This window comes from Tetrao urogallus (assembly GCF_951394365.1).
Source record: "Tetrao urogallus genome assembly, chromosome: 4".
NCBI classification, from domain to species: Eukaryota; Metazoa; Chordata; class Aves; order Galliformes; family Phasianidae; genus Tetrao; species Tetrao urogallus.
This window is the reverse complement of record NC_136817.1, coordinates 28,308,377-28,331,045: the sequence shown is the minus strand read 5'-3', so window position 1 is coordinate 28,331,045 and position 22,669 is coordinate 28,308,377. Positions and strand designations below refer to the sequence as shown.

The 22,669-nt window shown below is 42.1% G+C and overlaps 1 protein-coding gene across 17 annotated transcripts in view; it reads right to left on the bottom strand.

Annotated features, from left to right (window-relative positions):
- The window catches only part of ADGRL3 (adhesion G protein-coupled receptor L3), a gene marked incomplete at both ends in the record, with an annotated part of 303,667 nt that overhangs the window by 194,747 nt on the left and 86,251 nt on the right, over positions 1–22,669 (bottom strand). For all 17 annotated transcript variants that reach the window (XM_079534782.1, XM_079534783.1, XM_079534785.1 and 14 more), the window contains one exon: positions 7,221–7,330. In XM_079534782.1, coding sequence (XP_079390908.1) covers positions 7,221–7,330 — 110 coding nt within the window. The remainder of the gene's footprint in view (positions 1–7,220; positions 7,331–22,669) is intronic.

Genomic DNA, 22,669 nt, shown 5'->3' with positions numbered 1-22,669 from the left:
AACATTCTGCATCAAGAACAACACTCAGTGTGAGAAACATGACATATCCATGATGAAGTCTTCAACTTGTTTCAGGTCTCGGCCTCTGCAATGCAAATTTCGTGAGCATTACATATTGGTGGGGATACGGACACGAATGCACTCTCTCTTCCTCTACCACAGAAACCTTTTCAGATTCTCCAAAAAAAGAAAGAAACCTTCTCCCAGGTGCATTTGCTAAAAACTGTAATCAATATTAAACTAGTGTCATGCTTTCCATGCTCCCCCGTATTCCCTTCAATCTGCTCATGAATTTCTTTCTTGCAAACTTGTCACTGGTATCCATTTCACTTTACACCTACTTAGGTATTAATTGGAAAGGAAAAACCTAATTTCTTCTTAATTAAATCTGTCACTAGGATACTCACACTTTCACAGCACAAGAAAGAAAAGATCCTCTGTATTTTCCAAACAAATGGAAAAAGAGATCTGAATTTCTCTCAAAAAATAACTAAGCAGAAAGCCACTTTTCTTGCTTGAAGTCTGCTTTCATACTGTGGGTTTGGAATGTGTATGGCACGTAGCCCCACACATCGCAGAGCCTGCTGCAGGCTGCTCCTCTCATAGCTCATCATGGAACAGGCTAGTTCAGCCTTGAGTTAGAAAAGCCATTTCATAATGCTGCTGCAAACAAATATTTTTTTCTTTGGATTGAAAAACGAAAAGCCTGGAAGTAACAAAATTCTTATACTAAGACTGACAAAAAGAGTATACAGAGGTCTGTGGCATCCTTCTATTTATCAGTGGTTCAATTAAACTCTTCCCTCCTACCTTCTCTAATATTTTAGGTCTTCGGTGGGCTTGAGTGCAAAACCTTCAACAGCTACAGCTTGTAGGTGTTCAGCTCCAATATCAGACCTCATTTCAAGGCTTACCTCATTTCCATGATTAATTCGGAGTGCAATTTCAAAATAGGATGGCCAGAGAAGTGAGTCTCAAATATTCATGTGACTGAACGTGCACTTACTCACTGCTGTGACTATTCCCTAACAATCTGTTCATCTGGTAAGCTCTAGAGCTATTTTTCTAAGCGGCATTAATACATGTCCATCAAATGATGGCCCTACCAACTTTCACAGCAAATGTGCAATACAACACCCGCAGTCAGCTGACAAGCTCATGGGTGCCCAAGCTATAACAGAGTCCAACATTTTTCCCCTGCAGCAATATAGATCTAATCCAGCTAAGAGTGGCAGAAGCACCACGGTGACTTTTCAAATAAGTAAGCTTGAACGACTCAAAGATAAAGGGGAACACACCCTGTTGGGCATGTGAAAATACAGAACCAACACGTGCAGTAAAGACAAAACACTTCAGGGAATGGAGGCTCTTTCAACACTCTCAGCCTAGTGGGTGAGAGAAAAATGACTTTTCACAAAAGTACACACTTTCTGGCACAAGAGGAGGACATGAAGTAGCATTCCTCCACCCAGAGAAAAGGACAGAGATGACCAGAGCCAGCAGGAGGTGGCCTTTCACAGAAGCATGGGGAACCATAAGAAAGAAGGGGCCAGTCTCTTAAGGAGGCTCTGTTGTGACAGGACAAGGTGAAATGGTTTCAAACTAAAAAAGAGAAGATTCAGATTGGATGCAAGGAAAAAAAAATAATTACGATTAGGGTGGTGAGGCACTGGAAAACTTTGCATTCACCTATGCAGATAGCTCAGTCTCCAGGCTAACAGACTCCAGGTTCCCAAAGCCCCATAATATCAGGTTATTTTAATTAAGGGCGCTTTCCAAGCAGCCATTGTATGTGTGCAGTCTCCCCATAAGCCAGCAGTGAAAGGAGGCTGATAGGGGAAGCAGCAGGTCCTTTGTTTCTGCTTCCTCTGACAAAGAAGAGACAAGCAGAGCTGAGAATTTCAGCAAATTCAAAAAAGGGGTTTTGGCTGCAATGCCCGTGAAATTGTATGCCTTGGAAGAAAGGCAATTTGTCAGCGGGATACAAAGTAAAGATTCTTTGCCCTGAAATATTCATAATGGGTGCTTAGTTATTTTTTTATTATTGTTATTGTTACTAACCCACGCATGCAAATCAATTATTTAACTCCCTAAAACAAAGGACGCCTGGCTTTAGAGGGGGGAATTCGCTCTTCACTGACCAAAGTGCCAGGGGCTGTTCTTAACCTCCCAGCATTTTCTCCCACAGGCTCTGGGAGAAGTTCTTTTGGGAAAAGCAAGAACGAAAATACAGCAAAATAAAACTGGAGAAGCCGCAAACCAGTTTGCTTAACAAAACAAGGCAATGTAGGCAAACACTGCTTCTCAACAACGGGGAAAGTGTCAATAAAATGCAAAAGGGAAAGCCTAGAGGCTGCCTAAGGGTCTTACAGCACCCCAGAAATAATTAAGAACAGTGTTCTTTGAAAAAAGTGGTCTCATTACATTGATTTCAGACTGTAATTTTCTCCACCCCTTTCCCTTTTCACCAGCAACATTGTAGCAATGAAAATATCAGTTTGCTTTCTACTGTTTGTATTCTCTTAAAAATGTCATTATTCAATTATCTGTCTATTCACTGGCCCTAAGGTCCAGCAGAGCAGATATTGTGAGCCTTCATTTAATGTTTTTAAATGCACTTCAGCCCACTTGTGATACAATAAAAGTTTATTGAATTCTGTTCCCACATCACACCATCCCTCACTTTTATTGATATGTGAGTCCATCTACTCTTCCGTCTGCAATAAAAGGAATATTTCTAGCAAAGAAATGACCTTTCCTTCTATCAATACAGCAATTGGGAAATGTGATTTCAGCTTCCATATTTAAAAAAAAAAAAAAAAAAGTCTTAAGAAAAAAAGAGGTGAACAACGCTCCAGAGTTGTGTTCCTTCTCCTTGTTAGCACTAAGAAACTAGGAAACTGTCTGTAAGCCCCAAAGAAACTCAATCCTTCCCTAACATTTATTAGCCTGTTTACCCAGAGGAATGAAAAGGAAGGACAATTTATCCTTTCTAAGATGCCACAAACATTTTTCCCTTGCAGGAAATAGTCCTTGGAATAGATCTTTCCAATATTAAAACCCATCAGTAGACTTGTTGCCTGGAAGAGAGGTAAGTTATCAGCATGATATGATAGGTGAGCCCCTGCCATGCCCAGGGCATGACTCACGCTCCCTCCTTTCGATCACTGCAGCAAACAGGCTTGTCCCTGTGGAGCTCCCTCCTTTCTTCCACTTTGTCCTGTTCTGTGCATCAAAATCGCCAGTCCCCTGCATGCTTTCCTACTCTTTAGTAAAACAGCTCAGTTTTAAAGGACAATAGTGCACAAGTTTCTCTGTTTAACTCCAGAACCTACAACCTAGGAGACTTAGGAATACAGGAAAAACCGAAGTTTCTCCTAGCAAACAAAATTTCCTTTTCAACAACAACATTGGGAGCCTGTGTGGTTGTCTATAGGCAAAAATGAACAGATAAAATACTTCAACACTTCCAACTAACACCGTATTACAAGCATAAATAGAATCCAAGTGCTGACCATCCCCAGTTTCAGCCAAAGCCAGTAGGAAACAACCATCCACAAATCAGAAAATCTCCCCAGTCTGAATTTAGGTTTGACCAACCCAGAACAGTATTTTGGCCATGGCCCAAGCTCTTTTAAATAATGTCACCACAGTAAGTAGCATGGGTGCTCCAGAGAATGAGGGAAGGAGCTCAGTGAGCTTGAGGTGTGCGTCTTCCATCTCAGAGATACAAACAGGACTACTGAGACACAGATGGCTTGAGCTGACAAGTATACAATACGAAAGCTATATTTGCATAGGCAAAGCCAGCACACTAGATTTATCAGATTATAAATAAAAAATGTGGCTACTTGCAATGACAACTGGCTCAGCAGCTCTCCTATCAGCGCTGATCGTGCAAGACTGGCGTCTCTTGCTTGTCACCAGTCCCATGCATAGCAGTGGATAAACTTCTCATCTGTTTCCTGCACTGGCTCACGAGCAAAATGGGAAGTCCCTTAGAATATTACAAAGATGAAATAAGGAAAATTATACTCCTAGATGTACTGTAGTGATGACAACAGGGCTTAAAAGCACCAGAAGAAGATACACACAAAGTATTCCTAGTGAGAGTAAGACCCAGCTTCACAAAATCACCTCCATCATGTTTCACATTTAACAGTTGTAGGAAAAGGGGAGAGGGATATGCTGAGAAATAACAGCAGAACATGGGGTCACAGGAACCCTTACAAAGTGGGCTTCTCATACACACACACATTGTAATGTAGTCAAATGTGCAGTTTCAGACATCCTTCTGCAGCTTGCCACGTCTCCGCAACTTGGCAATGGTGTCTACAATACCACATATTTAATGGAAGACCATGGAGAAGCTGCCCTGGTCGATAACCGTTACAATAGAACTCAATTGGAAGAAAACTGGATTTAGGATTTTGGTATTTCAGAAGAAAAGGAGTGGTACTTAAAAAAAAAATTCATAACTGTTTCTGATACCAGAAAAATACTCATGCCACTCAAGTCTATCAACATAAAACTGACCGGTGGTTCTTGCTGTGACATCCATTTTTGTAGGCAGCATCTGTCATCACATAAACTTACTGCAGGACCAGGAAAATGAGGAGAGGATGGAACTGTCTCTGTAGTCATCTCTATCTTCCCCATGTGCTGAGAGTAACTGCAGCCTCACAAAACTCTCCTTGTCAGGGGCATCTGTAGTGAGCACACCGGGATGCCATAGGGAGGGTAAAAAGGGCATTTTAAAATAGTTACTGAAGGTAAGAAAGGTCTTTCTCTCCTGAGAGGAAAAGGGATGTTTTATTCTTGAAAATGATCCATGTTAGTGGAAGAACTAAGAAATAAATTAAAAATAAACACATAAAACCACAAGAGAAATGAGTGACCCAAGCCAGAGTTTAAAGTTCCATCATTTTCTCCAAGGCAGCACTTCATTGAGGTAAGCATCTATGGTCAGTGCTAACATCTGCTAAAGATGACTCTTAAATGCTGCTCTGTCGAGAAGCATGCAAGCTCCCCTCTGCTTCTAAGCCAGCACTTGGCTAAACTGCATCTCACCATTGACTAAAACCTTAAGGAGTAAAGCATTCAACCTGATGGAGCAAGCTGAAATTGCACACAAATTTAAGTGCCTGCTGAAATATTAATTCCTTTATTATGCAGCTGCTGTGTTTCTTTAGGAGATGGCCATATGGCTGGTGCTGCTACTCACCAAGGGCTTGGTGCATAGAGCTGCGGAGCCAACGCCAGTGGCTGAGGAAGGGAGACAACAGTCTGCTCCTCTCCCACAGCCACGCACCAAAGTGTGGCTTGGTGCAGGCAGCAGTGCCAAGGAAACTGGGTATGCAAGGACTTGGGTTGCGACCAAAACTGGGCTACAGGAGGCTGAAGTGCCTGGGCTCAGTGATAAGAACCCAATTGGTTTCCAGCACCCAGCTGAACCATGGCAAATGGGAGAGGCCTCACCAAGGGGGAAATAGATTTCATTCACCAGGAACAGCTTTGGTCCAGATACAGAGTTGCCAATCCCCTGTGCCAGGCCTCACCCTTCCCCATAAGAAGTGGAAGGCAGTAACAAAGTCAGGAAGAGCCAAGGCTATGAGAACATTTCACATTTCCCACGACATTGCTGCAGATGAACATGCACAGCTGCCATGAATGCAGTCCCACCAGCCAACTTCCATGGTGCTACTCCGAGTAACAATTCATTAAGATTTGACTCAAAGTTTCCTAGGCAATGAAAGGTACAGAACAACAAACTCAAGAGATGAGAATCCCTATTTACAGCATGTTTGTCCCTTATTTTCCACCCTAACTTCTCTCGTAGGCAGTACCTTGGACTCATAAACAAAGCAAGTGGTCATCAAAGCCACTAACTTAATTGTAGAGGTAGTTCAGCTTGCTGGTCTTGTTTTCCTCATTTCATCCAGATCATTAAAACACATTCAGTCCCTGCTGTACGTTTTGTACTGAGCAACTTCTCTCAAGAGTTATTTTACATCTTGTACACAAGGCCGATTAACACCTCAGGGCACAATATCCACATATTACCTTTCTCACAAGACACCACTATTCCTCTTTGTTTATATGCAACAAAGGCTACAGAGGGGTACTACGTAATGCCTATTGCTTTACCAGTCCAGACTCGGGAGGGAACAGCATGCCTCATGCAAATCACAAATCATAAGAAAATACAACCTGCTACGATAAGCAGAAACCTATCCCCCCTTCCACCCTCCCCATACACACTGCTGTTTGTACAATGAAAGGCCTCATTTAGAGCAGAATACCTCCAAATGGTCTACCTGAGCTAGCTCACTTGGTATGAGCTTGCTGAGGCAGACTTTAAGCCCTTGATGTCACACTTTCCATGAGTTTAATAGCCCACCCCGTAAAAAAAAAATCCCTTGCCACATTTAGAAACTCCACATTTTTGTGTAGAAAAACACAATACAGACAAGTTGTGCCCCCATCCCTCAAAGGATGTGGACCCCTCTGCTCAGAGATGAGGGTTCAACTCTCTAGGACCATAACTGGATCTAAGAATTTGGTTCTCACAGAAAGCAAGTTCTGAGATACACCTCACTTTTTCCAACTCTGACATTTCCCATTCAGCACATATTGCTGTAAACTTACATATCTGTCTTTTTACACTCCAAAATTCAGACTAAATGGCAAGTATGCAATTTGCCTTCATATCTTTGGAAGCTTATAAATTAGCTGTTTCTACCATCAAAAAACAATTTTCCCCAAAACATTATCTTTCTGTCTCCTTAGTGATACAATACTGTATTTAAGGCACTTATCAAATGTCATCTGTTAAAAAGACATAGGTCAGTCCAAAGTGCACTGCCATTCAAGTGCAAGTATAAAAGTCTGGAAAGCAGAGTTATAAGCTATCAATAATGCTTCATTCTTACTGTATGCTTTCACTAATGGGGCTTTTCCAGAAGGTGACTTGTAACTCTAACACTGCGCAGCTAGGCAAACATGGGGCATTATTAGGATGTTTTTAACGTAAGCACAAACTTTGCACAGAAGGCAATTTTTCATATCTTATCAGCTCTGTCTCATATGATGCACATAGTTTGTCATCGAGTGTTCATTTGCCCCCAAGGCAACACCAGACAAGCTCAAGGCTGGATCATTCTCAACATTAAATCAATTCTCTGTTAAAGAAACAAATGCAAATATATCAAGATACATACTGTAAGGGACACATTCATACTGAACCTCCAGGTATTTGTACGTCCCAGGGCAAGGGTCTGGAAACACATCAGGGCCGGCCACAACGGCACATTGGGTCCGATTACTGCATCTGAAAAGCAAAAAAAGAAAGAAAAAAAAAGAGTTCAGAAGACAAGTCTGGCACGACTTCTGGCACAGCATCAACAGGAGAGAAGATACAGGAACTGAGTCTTCACCATCAGCTCAGGAAGCTCCCCAGGGGAGAGCACACAGGCTGATGGCGAACACTGATGCATCACATCAGCTTATTGCCACTGCTTTTTAGGCTGCCATTTTCTTGCATGCTAACTCAATTTCAGCTAATCCATACCCCTAGGATAACTCTTTTTCCTGTGCACAAAATGTGCTCTGATTTCAGAAGTGACAATAAAGAAGCAGCTCTTTCGAAAGGGAAGAGATATGGTGGCAGAACCCCTTCCCCTCCAAGTAGTTCTTACAGCACCAGGAGGCATTTCTGTAAAAGCAAACCAAAGATTTACACAAAAATGAGTGTGTGGTCCTTTACTTCTTGAAACCCCAAACCCCATCACACTGACCCCAACTAACCTCAAATATCAGCATCTCAATCAAATGAAATGCAAAACCTAAAGCAACAACATTTGTGGCAAAGTAATCATTGTATGTTTTATGGCACACATAAATAGCTTTTACAAAATATTTATAAAACATTCCCACAAAAACAGTCATCTTGAATAACGCTGTTTAGAGCTAAGCAGAGGCTGGAAACAGTAATGCTGAGAGGAAAAGGAACTGCTCACCAAATATGCTGTCTAGAAAACAAAATAGTAGTTTTTCATACATAGTCAACATGCTTGCATTAGTTATAAATGACTCAATGGCAAAAAAAATTCCTTCACTTTTTTTTTTTTTTTTTAAACAATCAAGGGAGAGAAAGAAATATAATTAGTCTTTGATATTTATCCTTCCTCATGCCAGAAGCAGATCTCCTGGGGGCTGGACCACCGCATTTACTTTCTCCAAGCTGCTGCCTCCTGCGACAAGACAAAGGACCTCTGACCCTGCTGCTCTTCTGGCAGAAGCCACAACATCCAGCACAGAGCTCATTTAGCTCCACAGTGGAAATGCTTTGTGTTTACCTGAGGCTACAGTTTGTCAGGCTTAATGAGGATTTTATTTGAGCCCATAAATTAAAATTGATTCATTAGTCACTGCCTTAAGCTTCATAATTTCTTTAATTTCATGGAAAGATTAATAAGAGCTGATACATTTGCTCATCAGATTCGTTTGCTGGATAACAGATAATCCAGAGGGCTGGGACATTTTCATGTTTTCTTGTTGAAAGAAGACAGTTATCACAGCAAGCAACTAGTTTTATCAGATACACAGAAAAATAATTTTTTTAACAGAAAAAAAATGGCTTTGTTGTCCTCAGCCTCACTGCTGGCAGGCAGGTGGCTTGGCGGGGACATCACAGGTAGCTAGGGCTGTGAGAGCAGGCAGCCTTCCAGGAGAGGCATTGAACAGCATCCAATTCCTCACTTTCAACAAAAAGCCTTCACCAGGCTCAACGTGCCTTTCAACAAGCAGTCACACTGGCCTAATCAATAGTTTCTCCAGGTCTGGGGACAATCCTGGCCATGCTACATAGAGTAAGAGCAACGGCACAAAGAGGCATTTCAAAATTGAGTCAGGATCCAAAACAATTAGGATGTTTGAAACCAATGTTTGAAAATTCGGGTTAGAAGCCCAACTGCTTCAGGCTGCTAACAGCAACTTCATTTTAGTGTAGTGCATTTTGGGATATCATCAAAGATACAAGCACCATGAGGTAACAGGTGAGGGGGGAACGCAGCAGAAAACATACATTAGCACCCTAACTCCAGTAAGTGCCACAGTCTCCTTAAACATTTGCAGTGCCCTGGATGGGGGATAGCAAAACACATGATTACCCAGCATAGAAACTTCAAAAGAAGGTGAGAACAAATTGACAGTGCCACCTGGGGAAAGGCAAGAATAAACAAAATGAGAAACTCTACCCAAAATCTGAAATACAAAGTGGTGGCAGCAGCCCATGTAATTTGCCAAGAAAAAAAATAAAAAGGGCTCAAAAAAAAAAATATCTTTCCCACATATATTTCAGCATATTTCATAGTGACAGCAAAACCATACTCTGTACTTGGCATTTTGAGTTTCTTTTTAAGGTCTCAAGATGAAATATGCTGGTTCTCATTCCGGTACACTTTAAAGGAAGAAGGCAATTTGGACTAAAAAGGTTAGAAACACTAACACCCATTCAACCATCTATTACTGTCAGATATCAGCCTACAAAAATTTTCAGGGGAGGAAAGGGTAAGAAACACTCATCAATACAACCCTGATTGCCATGGTTTTGTTCTTTTTCTTTTTTTTTTTCCACTTTTGTAACAGCTTCTCAGTCTCTTTGGCTTTATCATATTTCATTCCAGAAAGATTAAAGGCCCAGTTGACACTAAGTGACACACAAGAAGTGACAGAGAAGAGGAGATTCATAAAAGAAGATGCATCCAAAGCCTTGGAAAGGGAGGGAAAAACACGTAATCATGCCTTACTCCCTTCCCAGCAAACCAGCCCGCGAGCAGCATCGCTCTTCTTTCCAAATCAAGGGTTTTACACTGAATCTTGTGATTTCTTGGCATAATGGCAAAGCGGGCTCTTCTAATATGTTCAGACAAATTAGGGCAACCACAGGCCAGGAAGAGACAACTGAGGGATATGGCAATTTTCACCTCTACCTCCAAATCCTGCCCAAGGCTCTAATTCCCTAAAGTCATTTCTGTGGGAAGGGTGCTTGGCATTCTGTGCCTGATGAGCTGGGCTCCATCCAGTTCCTAGCAGGCATACGTCTATAACTTTTCTTATTTGCAAAATTACTTCTTCTCTGGGGCACAGAAGGTCACCAAGAAATCAGAAAATGAAGCATCATTGGAGATCTCCCTTTTTTGTCCAAATTGAGAGACAGAAGGCTGTATGCTCAAGGAAGGAAAACACCCCAAATCCTCTCAAAAATCAGTGGGAGGTACTCAGCGGCCTTTAAGCACCCAGCATCCTAGAAACAGATCATTCACATACATGCTTTAGAGAAAAAAACTCTGTAAAGCATGTAAGTTGTCCCACTCACTAGAAAAAAAAAGGTGGTTATGTTGTCTTCCTAACTCCATTTAATCCCACTTAGCAAGGTGCCTGTTTTATCTTTCAAATATGGAAAAATGTTTATCTTAGAAGTGAGGTGTCAATTCAGTGTAACACATAGACTGTAATAGAAAACAAGCATTATTTTTACAGAATTTCTCCCTGCTCCAGTGAAAAATGAATTTCAAGAGTTTAATGTGAGAGAATAATAAGTCAGCAGTATTTGTTTTCCACTTGCAGCAGTGGCAATGAAGGAAACATTTGAGTTCAGTACCAGCTGCAGGGCTCAACTCTGTTTGCAACTCTAAACTCAGATTTAAAACAACAACAGCAGAAAAAAAAACCAAAAAAGCAAAAAACAAACTTCATTTCCCTTCAGTGCACTTCCATTCCTTCTCCCCAGCAACATTTTTATGATTTTTAAGTGACAAGGTCATCTCGTGCTAGCGAGGGAGAAGCACTTTCAGATATAAACAGCTGCTTATTCCTCCTCTGACATCTTTGATTTTTTCCAATGCTGACATTGTTGATACATTTACCCAAAAGAGAAAGAAAGGAAGAAATAATAGTTTGGCAGGTGATGTTTATTTTAGGCCTTTCCAGAAACTTTAATAGCACAGACATGTCAGCAGCATCAGACTAGACATGTCTGGGGTGTTATGTTTGCCAGAACAGAAACGCCAAGGCAGCAGAAAATAAAAGATCGATCCCAAACAAAAGCCCTTCAGCATGAATCATTGCAGGCACAAGCCCAGGTCCCCCCACCCAGGTGGAGACCATCTGCCCCAGACAAGCAGAACGGGTGCCAGAAATCACAGGGGCAGCAATGATCATGCTGGGGAGAGCAACCAGAAAACATTGAGCGGGGATGCAGAAAGCCCAGAGATCCAAATACCCTTCTCACATCTCTCCGTGCTGCTACTGAGCCCTGATCACAGCTTGTGCTAACCCACACAAGGGGGTTTTTCATGCCCAGCAGATAAAAGAGATGCTCAACTGAGACATCTATTTTGCATGGGCTGTATTATTTTTGCAAAGGCAAGGCAGTCATCACATGAATGGACACGCTAATATAGCCAAGACATCAATATCCAAGACTGTTTCTCAAGGTCTATTATACTTTTCTAATGGTTTTACAGTAAGAGACAGATTTAATTCATTATCCTTCATGGCAACGCTGCAAGACATTCCTTTTCTTTTTTAAAACACGGAAATCTCCTCTCTGGATGACTGCTTTAAGAAAAAGCTTGTCGTGGTGAATAAGTCATCCAGAAGTGTCTTCTTTCCTGTCAATATGTGGTATTTCCAAGTCAACTCTTTAGGAAGGGCCAAGATTAAAAAAAAAAACAAAAAAAAAACAAAAAAACAAAAAAAAAAACCAAAAAAAACCCGGAGAAAACAGACAGGAATTAAAGCAAAACTTTACTTTTAAGAGGAGTTTTCTGATGGATTGCAAATAAAGGGAAAAAGTAATGAGATAAGAGAAGAAAGGAAGAGGGGAAAGGAAGAGGGAAGGGAAGTAGCAAGTAGCAGAGGGTGGAGGGAGAGAACAGAACCACAAGTTTCGAGTAAAACCTCTGGTTTACCACATTTGCTTTCAATAAAACACTGCACGAAAGCAAAGCTAAATCCTCAGCATGTTTGCCATTCAAAACCAAAGAATTCCTCAACAGAATCTTTTTTCTGCCTTTGCAAAACATTAAAAGCGAAGGATCTAATGATAGGGAGATGAAAATCCAGTTCCTGGACTATTTTCTTCATTACGAATTGGTCTGTTTTATTGATCTTCTGGAGCAGGGAGAAGCTGCCTTTCCAACCTCTGCTGCGATATAATTATCTGCAGTGTTTAATGCTATTGCAGGAGAGTCCCTCTCCACGCTGCATTTCGTTGTTTTATTGACGGATTTTAATTATCTATCCAGGTGCCAGAGCTGTCAGTGAGGCTGCTTCTTCCCTGGTCGAACTAAGAGAGAGAGAGAGGCACAGAACACTCTAATTGTAGTCTCACCGAGCAGCTTGGTGGCAATATGCCAGCAAGATACATTTAAACCGCTACGACTATTATAAAAGCTTATGATGTTTTATTTGAAAAAGATTCCTCTTTCTATCACTTCAAGCCGTTTCATTCCTCTGATTATTATTTTTATATTAAGTGAGGCACAACTGAAGAAAAGCAAACCACCAAAAGCCACACCAAAACCCAGACCAGCCAAAGAGCAGAAAAATCCGACCGAGCCCAACTGGAGCTGCAAAGGTCACCAACGGGACTGCCTGCGTATGTCATGGAGAGCCTGTTAGAAGATGGAAAACAGGTCCTGGAAAGAATTTAAATACCAGTTTTACATAGGGAAAAAGTTTAAGAAGGGAATTAAGCTCTTGCAACTCATTGATAAGGCCCTTAAACTTTAACAAGAAGTATTTAACAGCAAATTGGCAAGATGTAATGGATTTAAGGGCAATTTGGGGCACCCTTCTGCACTGTGCCAGGGAGCCCTCAGCTTGGGGAGCTGAGCACTGACCAGCACCAGCAGTGGGACCATGGTTTTGTCATCCTCCGAGGACAAACAGGAGGATGAGCTGCCCAAGCTACTGGCTGTCTTTGGGCAAAAGATTTAGGCTGCTCCAGCTTCAAGAAGCTGAGGGCATGTGCAAGGACACATTTGCAGTGTGAGCCCTCACCTTCTCTTGGATGCCAATCTGTATGGCTGAAAACAAAACCAGGCAAGCCTTCAGGCTGTAAAAGCTCATCTTTTAAAGGACTGCATCTCCCTTTTACAGGTACTTTACTTCTTCCAACTCCATAAACTTCTGTAGCACCCTAATAAAAATCCACTTTACGAAACACTGGCAGGATATCTGGAGACGAGAGTAAACACCTAAAGCAAACGAAGCAATAAAGGGCTTGGTGGTTTAGCCAGAGTTAACACTAGTTAAAATAACTGTGAACAGAAAACAGTCTGGCTTTTAATTTGGGTTAGGAGGTCAAATTAAAGGCTCAAGGAGGTCTGGGCTGAATTTCAGCTGGCATTCCACCTTACTTTGTTTTCCTAGCTTTTTCAGCACAAGTCAGTGCAAGCTGAAGCCCATTCTTTTGGCTTCTTCAGCGCTGCCACTGGGAGCTGCGGTAGGCAGAGGAAACAGCTATCATTTTCTGATGGCTCTGAAGTGTGCTAAGAGGGCTGGAGGGTTGGCACAGCAAGACCCGTCAGAGATCACACATTTCAGGGTGGACAGAAATGGCAGCTCACATGAGGTGGGGGCTTCTCTTTCCCAGGCAATAAGGAAGAGACCTCATCTTCCCCTTCTGTCATTCTCAAAAACTGTGGCTACATTCCACCTTCTCTCCTCAGAGTCACTTACCCTTAAAGCAAACCTGAATGCAAACATTCAGACATCTTCTAAAGATAATATTAATAAAAGTAAACACAAAAGATACTCTGCCCTGCTGTTAAAAAGAGAAAAGAGAATCCTGTATTGCTTTCACTGCATCCCCACTCAATAACTGTCACGTTTCCTTCGAGTAAAAGGAATTGCACAGCTCATAACAGCAGCAGTGCTGCTGCTTACTGTCTCTCCCAGCCAGAAATAGGTCCCTATGAAAGGAAAAAGTGAGATTAGAGAATGCTGTCTCCAAATGAGTTCAAATAATCTGTATTCATGGTCTGGTGGGTTTAATGTAGTAGCCTTTCACCTCTGCCAATGGGGCTAAAGAAAGGTTTTGGGCCCAAATCATTTGTACTGCCCTTCATCTCAAATTTGACATAATAATTGAATGTTTGAATGAAACAAAAATGAACACGTCCAAACAGCACGAGAGGTCAGCGCCGGGCACTTCCCCAATGAACTCAGGAGTGAACTGAAAGCACTGAGGCAGTACTGCTTCCAAAGCCCAGAGCAGCCCTCTCCTCGCTGCTCCTGCCAATGGCCCAACACTGAGGGGATCTTTAAGTGAAGGTCCATAGCATTCAGTTATGGAAGTAATGCCCCTCAGCCTTAGGCCAGCCAAACGAGCTGTAGGATCAACACATGGCAGGTTATGCCTTTAGCGTCATGGCTAAATCTGTTCAGACAAAATAATTGTAATAATAATAGTATAATGAATGAAGCAAATGGCCTGCCAGGGGCATGTGCCATTAACGCAGCATTGGTAACAGAGCCTGAGTTTGTACGGTACCTTGGGCAAGGGAGCCTTGGCCTGCCTATGGCGGTCTGGAGGTAAAAATAATAATGAGAAACAAACCAAACTTTCTCACAAGAGTCCTGAAATGAACCAAATATGTTTTTGATATTCAAAAGGGATTTTTTTTTTATTCCAGTGTAGCCAACTCTGTCTCTTTGATCTTCAGCCCAAAGCTTGAAGAAAGGCAGCCTACACTTTGATTCTAAGCTCAAGAGAAAGCACAGCGTCACAAAACCTTCGCGCGCTTTCCAACCCAGCACTGCCTCGCCAAAGTATATACGAAAGGAAATGTTGAAAGAAAAAATATAGCCTAATCTTAGATGTATTTTTCGAGACTGCCATTGTCAAGTTCCTCACATTGTCAAAAGATAGCACCAAGCCTTCTGTGGGTGCATGCAGCCACGTGGCATGGATGGAGGGATGATGTTTTGAGCACATCTGTCTAGCAGATCCAGTGAGGCATTCTTACACTGCGCTCAATAGAAAGCCATGACAAGTCAAGGATCACACATCCCTGCTCTTCCCATCCTGTCCCACCACTCCCTCCCACTTCTCCATCCTTCATTGGGAAGTTTTCAGCACACCAGCTCCTCACCCTGTCCCACTCTCACTGGTCATCCTCTACTACTTGCACATTACATACCTTACTTGCCCTTCATTACGTTGTCAGAAAGCATACAGATTTAGATAAACTACTAGGAAGAGAATAATAGGGCTCCTGTAAAACCTCCAGTCTTTGTAAAGATGAGGAAAATGCTGTATTAGTGGGGCACTACCTATTTCACTGTACAAAGACTGCAAAACTACTCTCATGGGATTAAACCTGCTGTATTTAAGAAATCTTCTTTGGAGGAAGATAAACTCAAAGGCCAAGACTTCCAGAAAAGCTCTGCCTCTCACCACCAGTGATTTTTTCTGAAGAACTTCATTCTTGGAGCAGCTACAAAAGGGCCTAGCTGCTTGAAAATGGCCCGAGACTCCTCAGTTCTCACGGAGAATGCAAAGCTGCTGGCTATTATGCTCTATTCAGACAATGGGTATGTAATGGAGCATATAACCACTGGGTAATCCAACCCAGATAGCTCTGTGGAAGCAAAAAAGCCCTGCCTGGGATTTCAGGGCAGCATTAGGTGGGGCAGAAACTGGGAAAACCACATTCCAGAGTACAGAACATGTCTCTCCCAAGTCAACTTCAGAAGAATGTGACTGATGCAGCTCAGACATACTAGCTGAAGTTCAGGGAGACGGATGAAAGGGTAAAGATGCAGGATAAATTCATCAGATGTCTCCATAAATCATTCTTATAGTTCACATTTGTTCTCTGCCTGTCATTACTTACATTTCTAAAGCCACTGGGTGCCTTGGTACACTGGATCTAATAAAAAGGAAGATAAATTTTAACATCCCTTTTTGAAACATCTTAAAATGATCTAACTTTCTTCTGAATGCTAATGGCAAGTATTACGAGAAAGTGCGCTGTCTCAAACCAATTCACCAGAGCTAAATGGAGCCCTGCAGGAACCCAAAGTTTCACAGTCCTGGTTCATCCTCCTGATGCTTCCCTCGACTGGTATAAAAGATTTTATTGCTGGCCCTAATGTTCTGGCAGCCTTAACTTTGTCACTGAATCCCACCGCTGCTTCTCCCAAAACCTCTGACTCAGGGGCGAAATTCCATACTTGAGAGAAGGAGGAAATAGTTTGGCCATTGGTAGTTTGGAAAAGAATCTGAGCTGCCTGACAGCTGCTCAGAGACACGAGATGCCAGAGGGGTCCCAGTGGAGCACTCACTACTATACAAGCGCACACAAAATCATTCAAGTTTCCCTCTCTGAAGATTCACATTTAATAAAAGAGAGCAAGCAGGATATGCAGAGAATTCTTGGGTTGTATCAGCAGCTAATGACCTTCACGGTGCCCTGATAATCCAGCAACAACAGGGAACTGCATACACAGGGACAGCCATCCCCCTGCTCCTGCAGCAGGTGAGGAGCATGCTGCTGTATCGCTGGAGCTGCTCCACCACAGAAGCAAAGGCCTCCGTCAGAGAGCTTAATCCGTCGCAGGTTATACAAAACAAATGACTGCACAAGTGAGCAATTAAGAGAGCATTCCACAGCCGGCCCTGGGACAGCCTGGCCTTGCCTTGATTAATTAGGTTCAAAGGGGCAAGGCTAACCTTCCAGTCCCCTGAGAAGGAGACCACTTAGCCCCTTTAAAAAATAAATAAATAAAAATCCAGCGTTCTAATTTAACACTTGAGCATCAGTTAAACAGCTGCTAAAACACTGAAACAATTACTCGAGACTGACCTACATTCAATTGTATCACTTTATTACATTCAGAAAAAAAAAAACCCAACAAAACTTAATTAAGCTTCTGTTACTTAATAAAAGCAAATAAAATCCTACATTTTATGACAAGGAGCTGCACTGTTGCAGCCACGTGAAGCTTTTGGATCTTGCAGTGGGATTTCCTAAGAGAACACACCTACCTCCATCACACCTCTCCCTCCTGCACTCAAGGGCTAAGAAGATATAGGATATTTTGATGCTTTCTCCCTTCTCGCCTGATCCGCATCCCAGTGGGTGAGCACCATTTACAGGCCCTATGGAACAGCAGCAGCGTAATACGAGCTGGGAAGCAGGAGTGCACAACCAGGCATATGCCTCTATTGAAAATTGCACACAAGAAGAGTTTCATTAGTCCGCAAACCATCCACCTAGGACCTCTCTTGAATTGAAACATTTTTACCTCTCTGTAATAAAAGGACCGTCCTGTGCATGTGAGCCATAGGGTTCTGCAGTTTGGAGCTCCTCCCGTCCACAGGCTGATCAGAAACACCTGACTGCCAACACACCCATTTGCTTGGCACTGTTGTTCTTGTTAGCTAACATGATTCATCTCAACAGCTCACCCAAATTAACCATGCTGCAGCACCCTGCAGGCTTACAAATCACAGAAAGCTCTGAAACCCCATAGGGACCATAAAGCTGAGCATACTGCTCTGACCTCACCTTGTCCCTCACACCTACTTTGTTCCTACTCTTCAGCAGTTTCACAGATGCGTATTTCATTAAGGATCTGAAAGTAGGATTTAATTCTATATATGGTCATTAGCCCTTTGTTTATATCTTCAGAAGAACACCGTTATGGGGTAGGGTCTGGTTTCTTCCCTTTGCAACAGGTTCTACTTTTTCTTGGTAATGGAGGAAGCACTTGGACAGGGGCTGAAAATGGCATCCTATCTTCCTAGTGAATGCTAGACTGCTAGAGTTAAGAACCAGGCAGACTCCGTTGTTATCTGGCTTGGAGATTTGACCCCATTTATGTATAGGTGAGAGCTGCAATGGAAAAAAAATGAGACATTCAGTTCCATGTAATGCCATTAAAATTGTCATGACTTCAAATCCTGAAGCACTTCAGCAGTCCATTTTGCAGCCTGGTTCTTTGAACTATTTTGACAGTAAAATAGAAGAACAGTGGTGAATGGTATCTCAGGTGCTGCAATAAGCAGTCAAGGTGAGGATGTGTCAGCTTCAGGGTTAAAGAAACAATCCTTATACTCACTACTGCTAACCCTGACAAACTAAATATAATAGATGACAGTCAACATTTTATTTTCTTCAACTGACCAATTAAGAAATCTCCTTTGTCCCTACCAAGCCTCCTATCTGTCAGTTCCTGGAAGCACACAGCCCAGGAAGGAGATGCTTCAGCTCTGCAGCTAACAACTACCTCCCCTGCAAGTGCCAGGGGCTCGGGCATTGACACTGCGGCCTCTGGCTTTACAAATACTCTGAAACCTCACTCAAAAATCCAGGATCATTTCACATATTCCAACATGATTGAGTAAATAAATAATGCTATGAATGCACTGCACACCATTTCTCAAACCATTTGTCATTTCCGATCTTTCACTGCTCATGCAGTAAAACTATGCAGGATTTTATTCCAACCCCCCTTGCAGGTGTGATGAATGCTTTATTTATCCAGCAGCATTTCATCATGCAAAACTGTTACCATGCAAATATAGGCCTTTAGGTCCCTGCGTGGTGTAAGCAGAAGGTGTAAAGAGAGGTGAAGACTAGAGGCAGTGCCATAATTAAAGTCAATGGGGGAATACAGTTCAGCTAAAATTGGGAAAAGTATGCCAGAGAGAACATACTTCTCCAAAAAACAGGTCCACTCCCCATCATAATGCAAGTTAGAAAACATGGACCTGATCTCTAACACCATTTCAGAGGTCAGTGTGACACTGTCGGTCCATGCTTAGCTTATCAATGCACTCATCACATTGGTACTCGGTACTCAATGTTTCTAGCGGGTGGATTATTCCCAGGTAGATCACCTCCTGTTGACTCTTCCCAGTAAAAATTTTGACTCAGGAATGAAAAACCCAGAAGTAGGTGCTGTTCAAAATCACCATAGCTGAATGAGCGAGGTAGCAATTCCCTTGAGCAGCCTCTTCTAGAGGCTGGAAGACCAGGCAGGGAGCAGCAATGGGGCTCTCCTATGAGTTCTGCTATGAGGCATTAAGCATCACTCTTATTTCTCCATCTGGAAAATGGGAAGCATTATGCTGACCTCCCTCAAAACCTTTTGAGATCCTTAGATGAAAAAACACTGTTATTGACTGAAGTAAATCTACTGCCTAATGCTGCTGAGAGACCTGCAAGGACTCCTCTGGAAGCAAAACACTACTGAGATTAAGAGCATCAGAATATGCCCTCAGTTTCTACTTTGCATCACAGTCACCACAGCAAGGCTCGGAGTGCACAGAATGTATGGAGTGCACCAAATGCATCCCTGTATTACAGGAGCTTCACATTCGTTTGAAACAAGCCAGTATGTAGTAAAGGCACAAAAGAACATCCCTGCACAAACTGCCCTAAGTCTCTGAAGAGTGCAGGAGCACAGGAGCAAAATCTCGTTGACATAATTTTCCTGGCAACTTCTGCTTGCCTTAGATGACCTGCAGCAAAGGCTCCCACCAGGTTTCATATATTTGAGCTAGTGGGAGAAAACAAAGGTGAGTGAAACAGCTATGGGTTGATTTTGGATACCTCCATATCAAGTCACTGATTCCACCACTTCTTTTAATTTCAAGGGGGGGGGGGGGGGGGGAAGGGGGTGTTCAGAAAGAACTGTGTAAAGACATCAGAATCGTGTTTATTGCCTAAGCAATAAAAGATTAAAATTGACAAATGGAGAGGTTTTTGGAGACACAGATGCTACAATCATTTTAATATAATTTGGATTTCCAAATCAGTAATTACTCTATCACATATTTATAATTTTGTAGATGCTACTAGAAATGCTGATGTCTTTTTCTATGCATAGTAATGAGCAACAACAAGGGCTGTTAATATAAAGCCTGTGATGTTTGTATTCATATGTAAATAGGTTATGTAAACGTTTTAGACATTTCTCACTAAAACGCTGAGTTCTACTCAAAGTAGCTCTATTCCTAAGCTAGAAAATCGCACTCTGTACAGAAATTGTTTGCTGGTCTGCCAGCAGAACTGCCAAAGCAGCGTGCTGCATTTATAGGAGGATTTACACCTCTCCATTAGTGATGATATCAAAGCCATTGGCGACCTATCAGTAACCAGACAGGTATAAGTCAGGATGATACGCAGAAATTTGCTTGCATGTTGTTGCACACACATTCAGCATGCACACATCTGAGTACACACGCACGAGCAACAGACATCTATTCTGGGAGACTACTTGAAGAATGCAGTAGTTTTAACTTGTTTAATTAAGCCAATACAAACTGCTGGTTAAGAGTAAAACAATGTTTAGTTTCTGTTTCCAACTGACTTATGATAAAACTGAATAAAGCATATTAGAACAGCAACATTTCTCCACTTTATGCAATTCCAAACGCTTTAGGCAGAAGAAAAAAAAAATGGTGGGGTAAAATGCCCTAGGGCACCCTTTTACCATGGGATTTCTCAGTTTTTAATATCATATACGAGTAACTCCCATGAACTTTGGTGAGACTGGTTCTTACCTATGAGATACAGAGAACTGTATCAGCAGACTTTTTCTTTGGCTTAACAAATTACATCCAGCTTCATCACTTTCTCTTTGTCTTGAAGGTATTAGCAAATACTTTGGAAAAAAACCTTGGAGAGTTCTCGGCTCTGCTACAGCACACAAGTAACTCCCATTTGTATAAAAGAATAGATGGCTTCTCTTCATCAGCAAAAACAAAATGGAACTGACAAGGAAGGAAATATCCTGCAGTTGCTCCAGCACTTTTCAGCATCTTCAACCATCTAGGAATACCTAAAGAGTACTTTCAAGATCTATTCAGTCCTTCACTTTTGAAGAGGCTGCCAAAAGCTGCTGGAGTAGCTTCTGGCATTTTGACCTTGCTCTCCCTGCTCCTCCTTCCTCCTCAGTTTCTTCCTGTTCCAATTGGACGATCTCCTGCTCGCTCCTAGAACTGCATTAACACACGAAGGTGCAGCACTGCTCATTCTGCCCTCCTACCTGCTGCCTTGCACAACACAGCAGCATAGTGCCATAAAAGAACAGGTAGATCACTTACTGCCATTTCACTGGTGGGATGCACTGATGCGGGATGACCTATGACATATACAAGGCAATTTCCACTGGAAATAGAAGAAGGAATCAAGAAAGAAAGAAGAAACAAAACAACACAAGCAAACTAGGAAGATAGCCCTGCAGGAAAAGCATAATAAATTTCTCCATTCAAGAGTGTGGACTCTACTGTGTCCCTGCCAAGAGCTCGTACAAGTAAAATTAAGAGGACTACTGACTAGGCGAGTAAATCCATGCCTGCTTTTTTTTTCTTTTTTTTTTTTTTGGAAGGAAACAAGCTCACCCTGGCAAGATTCTAGTTGTACTCTGGTATAGCAAACAGAGATTTCAGCAGAGTTATTGCAGGCCCTCAGCACAGAAGCACTGCAGTGAATCAAACCCATGGTGGTTTTGTACCTACAATTAAGTTTGGAGCACCATGATGCCAACTGCTAGATTTTGTCCCTTTTGAAGGGACACTTGTGAGATGTGATAAATGACCAGCACTTTCTCATGATGATATAGGTGTTATAACTTGGTTGCATTTAGGAAAAAACAACAACAGAGACGTGAAAGTCATTTCCCCTGTTCACCTGGAACTTGTTACATCAAGTGAAATAACAGACAAGCATTCACAGCAAAATGAAAGCTTTTTGCTCCAGTTTGGTGAACCTTCACCTATAAATTTTAAGAGGAAAAGGTAAATAATGGGACATCAGTCACATCTGTGCACCAGCTCTGGTGATCTGACATCACTATGCTTCTTCATTACAGCTGTACACTTAACAAATCTGATCAGATTTATCATTGCTTGTTTCCAACGAGAACAATTATTTTTACTGCAACAGTCTAATGAGAGATTCCCATTAGGGGACCGAAGATCCATCTGATTTTGTAATCTGATGAGCTTGCACTATAGCCTGCAGGTGTAACCATATTAAAACTAAACCAACTCAACACCATCATGCATAAATGAGAGTGATAAAAGAGGGCTTTTTCTGGTGGAGCTTTCCTCATTCTCTCTGCAACACTGCCTATCCTGGCAGAATAAATTATTTGCTAATAGAGCTGTCCTCAATTTATGAGCCCTAGAGATGTAGCACAACTTCCCCCTATGTTAAAGACCAGCATAACTGCAATGCAGAACTGCCTAACACAGGCCACAGATAGATGTTCTGTGATTGCTAAACACTTCCCCATATGTCAGGAAAATCCCACTCAGCTTGTGGCTCCTCTGATGACAATGTACAGTTAAACATCCGCTCTTAAGACAATCCCTCCGTACTACTTTGGAGCATAATTACAAAGGCAGAAAGCTGGAATCAGCCTCTTCACCCACACCAAATCCTCTCCTACACTGCCTGCCCTTCCTGTACTGCCCTCCACTTCAGGCAGATGCAAACCTATTCCTATCTCACCAATAAAAAAATTACAATAGTCTGTGGAAAAGCTAAGAAATTACTTTCTCCCTTTCTTTCAGTTATAGCTGCTATGTTTTCTTGTAAAAGAGATAACATAAGAAAAGATATTTAAGTCCCAATTGATT